The sequence below is a fragment of the Asterias rubens genome, chromosome 2 (genome assembly GCF_902459465.1).
Source record: "Asterias rubens chromosome 2, eAstRub1.3, whole genome shotgun sequence".
NCBI classification, from domain to species: domain Eukaryota; kingdom Metazoa; phylum Echinodermata; class Asteroidea; order Forcipulatida; family Asteriidae; genus Asterias; species Asterias rubens.
In genome coordinates this window covers 14,822,314-14,830,201 of record NC_047063.1, presented here as the reverse complement: position 1 = coordinate 14,830,201, position 7,888 = coordinate 14,822,314, and the positions used below count along the sequence as shown (strand labels likewise).

At 37.6% G+C, this 7,888-nt stretch overlaps 1 protein-coding gene across 1 annotated transcript; it reads right to left on the bottom strand.

Annotated features, from left to right (window-relative positions):
- Nucleotides 1–595: 595 nt before the first annotated feature.
- LOC117306957 (N-alpha-acetyltransferase daf-31-like) lies at nt 596–6,977 on the bottom strand. Its single transcript, XM_033791556.1, has 7 exons — nt 6,865–6,977; nt 5,451–5,608; nt 5,243–5,288; nt 4,059–4,174; nt 3,168–3,212; nt 2,594–2,681; nt 596–1,122 (listed from the first exon to the last, which is right to left on the bottom strand). Exons 1-7 carry the CDS (start codon nt 6,883–6,885, stop codon nt 799–801), a joined length of 798 nt encoding a protein of 265 aa, XP_033647447.1. The 5' UTR covers nt 6,886–6,977; the 3' UTR covers nt 596–798.
- Between the last annotated feature and the right edge of the window lie 911 nt (nt 6,978–7,888).

Here is a 7,888-nt window from a genome sequence, read left to right as displayed (position 1 = left end):
CAACGTCAGAGCACCAGATCATTCTGGCTTTCTCTTCTTTTCCTTTTCCAGTGCTTTGCATCCCCTGATGCCCTTTATAAATGTCCCGTTCATTATTAACAAACAAACATTTTCCAACTGTAGACCCATTTACATAGAATGACCACTGAAGAATGATAAAACAAGTTTCCTGTTCGTTACTTAAACTTTTCTGACATGGGTAGCGATTGAAGCACCTTTTAAACAAACTCAATTAGCAAGAACTTTAAAGCGGTGGACACTATTGGTAATTACTCAAAATAATGATTAGCATAAAACCTTTCTTGGTGACGAGTAATGGGGTGAGGGTTGATGGTATAAAATGTTGTGAGAAACGTCTCCCTCTGAAGTGCCATAGTTTTCGAGAGAGAAGTAATTTTCCACGAATTTGATTTCAAGACCTCGGGTTTAGAACTTGAGGTCTCGAAATCAACCATCTAAACGCACACAACTTCGTGTGACAAGGGTGTTTTTTCTTTCATTATTATCTTGCAAGTTCAATGACCGTTTGAGCTCAAATTTTTACAGGTTTGTTATTTGATGCATAAGTTGAGATCCACCAACTGTGAAGGCTAGTCTTTGACAATTACCAATGGTGTCCACTGCCTTTAAGAAATTTTTTTTTTTTTTTAAATTAAAACAAAATATGTCTAGTCTTTGAAACAACTAATTTATTGATTATTCTAAGTGGTTAGAACAGAGAAACTGTATGATATTTTGCAACACTGCATAAACAAATTACAAAGAAAACCCGCAGAGAAAATGTAAGTCATTCGAATGTTAGCTCGGATCTTTACTCTTCTCCTTCTTATCCTTGCCATCTGTTCCTCGCTCCTCGGTTGCCCTGGCAGCATCTCTTGCCTTCTTCCTGCTTCTCTTAGATCGCTCACCAGGCCGATGTTCCCCAGCACCCCCTCCTGTCTTCCCTCCACCAGCTCCATTCTGCTCTGCTTTGCCTTGCCCTGCTCCTTTGTCTTTCTCCTCCAGTCTTGAAGTGTCGCTTTCTTTTCCGTCCTTCAGAGCTGGTTTAGACTCCAGTTGGAGATCCGTTTGCTCGTTGCTCTTATCTTCCTCTTTCTCTCCGCCTTTTAGTCCGGTTCTCCTCTGAAAAATTAACAAAGATGAATTAAAGGTGAGGGGATACAAGACTTCAATTTGGCTACTACAATGTCACAGCCCCAGTTTTAGGGAACCAAGGAATAGAAAAATATGGGAAGCCATAAAAGCAAAGCATAAACAGATAGCCACAGTTTGTAATATTAATGTTGAATTTGTCGGAAACAAAGCAACCAATCATGGGAGGTATTTTTGTTAATTGAAAGTTTGGGAAACAGCGACTACATTATCATGATTGAATGTTTGGCTAACATTTGGCCGTCCATGCCAACCAGGAGTACACAACACCTGGGCCCAAGTTCATGGCTCTGCTTACCGCCGAATTCTGTGCTTACGATCACGATTCCCCGCTTACGTGCAAGCGCAAAATTTCTGCACTAGCCTTGTAAGCGTAGAATGCCTAGTAACGCCGAGAACGCACGCGCAGAAGCCAAAATTCGCCGCTAACCCGTGAAATACGCTTGCCGTAAGCACAGAATTCTCTGCTTCCGTGCTTACAGTAAACAGAGCCATGAAATTGGGCCCTGCTATTAAAAACGTATATAACACACAAATATGATAATCTCCCAAAATTAAAGTTAGCATAAATAATAGTACACAGCTCTTACAGAGCACTACACTACACATGATGGATATCTCAAAGGGCTCACGGTTTTAACGACAGTTAAAAAGAGCTATGTTATGAATTATAAGATCCATAACACCTTGTAAGGGTTTAATAACAATAACAGATCAAGATTCATATTGTGTCCCTTACAACCAAATGATCAAAAGATCACAACGTGCTTTAAAATGCACAGTATGGAATATACAATAAAAAGAAAGAGGACATAGACAAAAATGATTCAATATGCAGACACTGACAATAGAACAAATTTAAGATGGCAGCTTCAGAACAATGCCCTCAAGACAAAGTGAGGCCTCCCAATCTATCCATGGCAACAACACCAGGACATGAATTACACAACGTACAGGACCTGTAGCTTGATGTCCCATCCAAAGGACGAAGCATTCATAGTTGAGCGTCTTGCTAAAATGACACAATTTTTAAAACCACTGCCCAATTTCATAAAGCCTGTATAAGCGTAACAACTTTTTAAGCACAGAAAAAAACATGTTTTACCAGAAACTGGTTAACAACAAAATTTCCATGAAGTTTACATTGCTGCAACTAGTGCCCATATCATTTTGTTTTTGCTTAACAAAGAAATTTGCTAATTGGCATTTTCAGCTTAGCAGCTTTATGAAAGCGGCAGCCCAGACACACACTCTAACATGGTTACCAGCCAAAATTCCATAAATGTAAGTTTACATTGTTACAAATGATGCCCCACTATTTTTTGGCTGAGCAAAAACATTTTCAAAGCAGTAAATTCAGTTTAGCAAATTGGGCCAGGTACAATCTGACATGTCTAGACTACTTGGCCGAGACACTCTCTAGAGCAAAGTAAGTACATACCTGAACTCCTTGAACATGACTGAGATCTCTCTTCATGGCATAAGCATCCTCACCATCAGCGTAGTACTTCGGCTCAATCTCACTGATTCTGTCATTAATAATAATAATAATAATAATAATAATAATATAAATAATAATGTATTGATTACTATTGTGCCCATTCCAGACAATGTACACAAGTGCATAATAAAATAATTAGACAATGGTTAAAAAACTAACAACCGGTAAAAAGCAAGGAAATACCACAATAATTTTTTTTTTACAGAAATAAGAATGATAATCATATTTTCTTTTCTGGGGGGGGGGGGGGGGTCACTGCTATTAATTTTGTTAATAAACACTTTAACAAAACACTCCCGACGCTCCTGGGGTGACAGGTCTTTTTCTTCAGCTGCACCACGCATCGAGCTCTCCACCATTTAATCTGAGATCTTGTTTCTGTCTTGTGCCATAGAATTCCACCATCAGACACAAAATAATTACAGTGACAAGTACTGAAATACTGCTAAATATTCACTCCAAATCAAGCTGTGTTTTAGGTCAATGAATTAATATTTCAACTAAATCTACTTACGAGAATTTCAGAGTGTGTTGATACAGCTGAAGGGCAGCTCGGTTGCTTAAAAAAAAAGGGAAAAACTTAAATAAATACAATTTAAATGAAGTTTCTAAAACAAACAAACGGCAGTCTCATAAATTTGTCTCATTGAAAAGAATAAATTTAAATGATTATAGATGATCCAAAATAACCTGGTTTACGTGTAATAGAAACCACTGATTCACAAAAATATAAAAAGCAATATACAATCTATGTTTCAAAACCACTCATTAAAATATAATAATAATAATAATAGTGGCCTCTTATAGAGCGCTCAGGTCAATCAGGCATGACGCTCATGGCGCTGAACAAGCAAAACTTATACAAATACAAAAGAAAGTACAATATAAGTGTACAACATTGACACACATAATGACTAACTAGGTAGAGATGCAGGGTATTCAGTTTAACGAAACAGAATTACGCAGTGAACAGATGAGTTTTGAGTAGTTGTTTGAAAGAACTTAGCAGATGAAGCTTGGCGAAGAAGAGGAAGATTGTTCAAGAGAGATGGGCCTACGTGGGAAAAGCTGTGATCACCCCAAGATATGCTGCAAACAACTCAGCCTCATGTATACAGGCAATGACTGAAGGCCAAGTCACACTGCAGCGATAACGAAAATGATAATGATTACGACGCAATGAGAACGCATTCAATTGGTTGAATGGCTCCACGCAGAATACACCCATGCTTATTCAACCAATCGAGGCATGCATTTTTATTGCTCTCGACTTTATTCTCGTTATCGGGACCTGTGTGACCGGGCCTTATCCCTCGAGATTGTTTTACTTGGCGACATTTTCATTTGGAAACCATTCTACTGCACAGATTGTTTAGGTGGCACAATTCTCTTCTTGGTTTCTTACCTCATTCTAACATGAAGAGACACATATTTAGCATTGAAGCATTCTACCATGGCTCGGGATGCTTGGTCCATCAGCTTCTGAGCAAGTCCAAGACGGCGATGGGATCGCTTCACAGCCTAAGTATGGAATCAATTTTGTGGCATTTTGTTTAGTTTGTTTTACATGTATTATCTTTATTGTACAAACATCAAAATACTGTGGGGCGAAAGGAAAACCCCGAACAGGCACGCAGGCCAACCAAATGGAGACCCTTGATAACACATCAGAATAAAACAAACCGACAGAGACAACAGCAAAAATGCAAAAAACAACTGTAGCAAACACGGAAGTATTAGGTTATAATTAAATAAGTTAACCTTTCATCACGCATACTGTCTGGAGGCGCCCTGCGTATTACCCCGCATACCGCCCACACGCACCAACGCAGTTTGACATGGTGTACTTTGAGTTATAAACATGCGATTAAAATGCAGCAAACAGCCATAGTCTAGAAACAGCATATGGTCCACATAAGAAAACGTAAGGTTCAAAGGTTAAAAGTCATTTCACAATCAAACAATGCATGTGCAAGTAGGTGCCTTTAAAAGGGATGTACCATGTACCACAAGCGCAGTAATGGCAGTCTCCCGCTTGTTTCTCGACTAACTTTCTGGTGTTTTACACACGAAATACCGAGATTTGAAATGATTTTCCAAAAGGTTTTAGGTACAGAAGTTTATCTGTGGGTAATAGAGGCATTCATTTTCATTTCTAAAGATATGTTGTGATTATTTTCAACCACTTTTTGTAGCTTTGTTTTCCGGTCAGACGATGAGAAGAGTTGAGAAAACTGTGCACAACTTTTCATGCAAACAAACCTTCACTTCACACTGCATGTAAACAATGTTTTCAAAATTGTATTGATCTCTCTTATCTTTCCAACCTGAAAGCTTGAATTTGGCGAGTCAAACAAAATTGTGAAAATCATTCAAAAGACAATTTCTTCCACTACAAAAAAAATCAACTTGTAACACAAGAAAATAATCACACTGATAGTTATCAAATGATTTCTGGATACGGCCGGAAATCGATTGAATTTTCCTGGCGCAGTGAGGAGTGTATGGTGCTGTGCTTAATATTGCATGTGTTCGAGGGTTAATTATGATGTTGCCATTTAATTCATGCCCACTGGTTGATTTACTTACCAAGGACGTGATGTGGCCATGAGGCAGTTCATCTGGATCTTCCTCCCTGAAGAATTCATAAAACCGAAAATAACTCAACATTTATAATGGTAAATAAGTGAAGAAGTTCATTCTTAAATGTACAGTAAGAATCTGTAAGAAATTAGACCATGATTTAACCAAAATACAAAATTTGTTTGACATCCAAGTTTTAGTACATATGACTTACATCTTTGCAAGGACGTATCCAACAATCTTGCCATTCTCATCTTCAGCTACATAGGAGAGTTGAGGCCAAGAGAGACCATGATAGAAGTAATACTTCATCTGGTAGTTCTCCGGTAGACACAGAAGATTGCAGTGCTGCATATTCAGCAGGTCCTCTGGCTGCAAATATCAATGTCCTCAATCAATTATTTATGCATACTTTTTACTTATATATACTTTCTCAAAGTAATGAAAGCTTTAAAAACAAAAAAATTACATGTACAAACACTTTGTGCCTTGTGTTGTTGATAACTGATGGCAAATACTTTCATCAACAACAGAAGGCACAAAATGTTTTACATGTTATTTGCCATTTTTTTCAGTCAAATCAATACAATCAAGTTGAAAGTTTATTCTCTGAATCGCGCTAGAGATAAGGATTTTTAGCCAGGAGTTGGTAAAAGCGTGTGTCAACATTTACTGGCAATTTAAAAACTGGGTGTGGTCATTTCCCCATTTGAATATTATATTCAGTGACCTCGTCTTGTTTGGACACACTGGAGGTCTTATAGTTTCAGTTACTTCATTTCAAAATGATTGTGAGGGAAGAAGAATACAAAAAGAAATTTGTCCGGTAAAATATAAACTTTGTAAGTTTTGATCTTCTCAATTCAGGTAAAACCGGTACAATTTTGTTTGTACTGACATTCAATAATCAATGATTCGTTCTTCTAAAATCTATGCAGTTGATATTTTACCGACAAAAAAGTAAAACGTATATTTTGCGGTTATAGTTTCTAGAAGAACTACCGATAATGACAAATTTAGAGAAAAAAAATGAGTACAGCGCCCCAGTTTGGGGTTAAAATTTACGGATACCAAATTTACTGTATTTGGCAGCTTCAGACTCTATTTTCCTCAGCTCAGCTCAGAGCCACAAATTAGAGAAAGAAACATATTACATTACTATCCTACTTTTTCCGCTATCGTCCGATGATAGCGGAAAGAACCTCATAGGGGAATAGATAGGAGTACTATCCATATTCTCTTTCTTTTTTTAAGAAAACAAAAATAAAAATTGAAATGGAATTGGAAAGGACATTATTAATTAAATAAAAATATTAATTAATTTGTTTATAATTTTTGTTTTATTAGTTGTTAGTGCCACAGTTGTCGCCAACAGAGTCAAAATCGGAGTCAGATTTTTAGCGTCAAGCTTTTGATGCCAGTCTGCAGAGGTCGAAATTGGGGCGAGGGGTGATTTAGACAAATTTTCACCATATTTGGCATCCTGTCCGGAAACTAGGCAAGTAAAATATTATGTAGTTTTCATTTTCCTGGGCGTCTATATCGGTATGTTTGATAAGAACATGGTTTATATTTCCTATATTTCAATAAATTAATGTTTTACAACCAATATCTATTCCAATATTTACCCGAGCACATCTGACGTTCATCTTGCTTTTGTTTCGTTAATAGCGATGAAAGTAAACGTTCTAAAATTCCTCAACGGAGCCCCGCATGTCCAGTTTTGTCGACAAGGCGTGAGAGAAAGCGCCCTCTCTCGATATGAAAACAAAAAATCGCAACCTTCTCGGCACTCTGCCGGTTTTCGGCACGGTTAGCCGTGTTTCCTTCCTTCATGGCCCTACAAATTACTAGAAAATTATTAAGCCAGCAGGTTTTGTGAGCATAATTCTCACGTCAGATAAATGTTGTATACATGTTTTTGGGGTCTTCTTTTGTCTGCGTGTGAGCAAATGGGCCATGGTGCAGTGCAGAGTTTAATTTTATTAAAATAAAATAAACTATAAGTTTTGCAAGTTTGTTTCAAGGAAGGAAATGGAATAATATCTGCCATAATCATTGTGAGCTGGAACTTTGTTCACGCAGTGCTACTTTTTTGTAAAAAAAAATTAAAATACTGTGGACAACCGATGAAAATTTCGTTGGATATTTATTTTTCCTATGCCTCTTTCGTTTCCTGCTCTACTTGTCACTATGCTTCAAGTGCAATACTCACGCCCGTTTTTCCTAGTGCAGTTAGTCAATTTAATAAGCAAGGGTGCACCGTGCACTGTGTGGAGTACATTGATGTTTAGCTATAAAGTAGGATGGTCTTTGCACTGAATTTGATCATTCAAACAGTATGCACCCGAAACCAAGAAATTAAATACTATATGAACACTGTGCCAACATTGGGCTCATAGTTATAATAGTGGTAAAGCGCCGGTACATTCATCCCGGAGGTCGCAGTTTCAAGTCCCGTGTTTTGTTCAACTCAAATTATTGAACTTAAGAAATAAATGTACATGTAGTAGGCCCTAAGGTTTGGACAGTTTGAACATATTGTTTCAGCCATGATCAAGACAGCATGACGCAAACTGTAGGGAGCCACTTATTATTTCTTTGCTCAATACTGAAGGAGGAACAATGTCGCCTTCTAGTTTGGCTCCTCGT

Excerpts from the sequence above, each read along its gene's own strand:
- LOC117306957 (XM_033791556.1), bottom strand. The coding sequence starts at position 6,885 with ATGAACGTCAGATGTGCTCGG. Across the intron at positions 4,175-5,242 it reads ATGGCCACATCACGTCCTTG|GCTGTGAAGCGATCCCATCG; the intron begins GTAAGTAAATCA and ends TTCCATACTTAG. Across the intron at positions 1,123-2,593 it reads GTCATGTTCAAGGAGTTCAG|AGGAGAACCGGACTAAAAGG; the intron begins GTATGTACTTAC and ends TTAATTTTTCAG.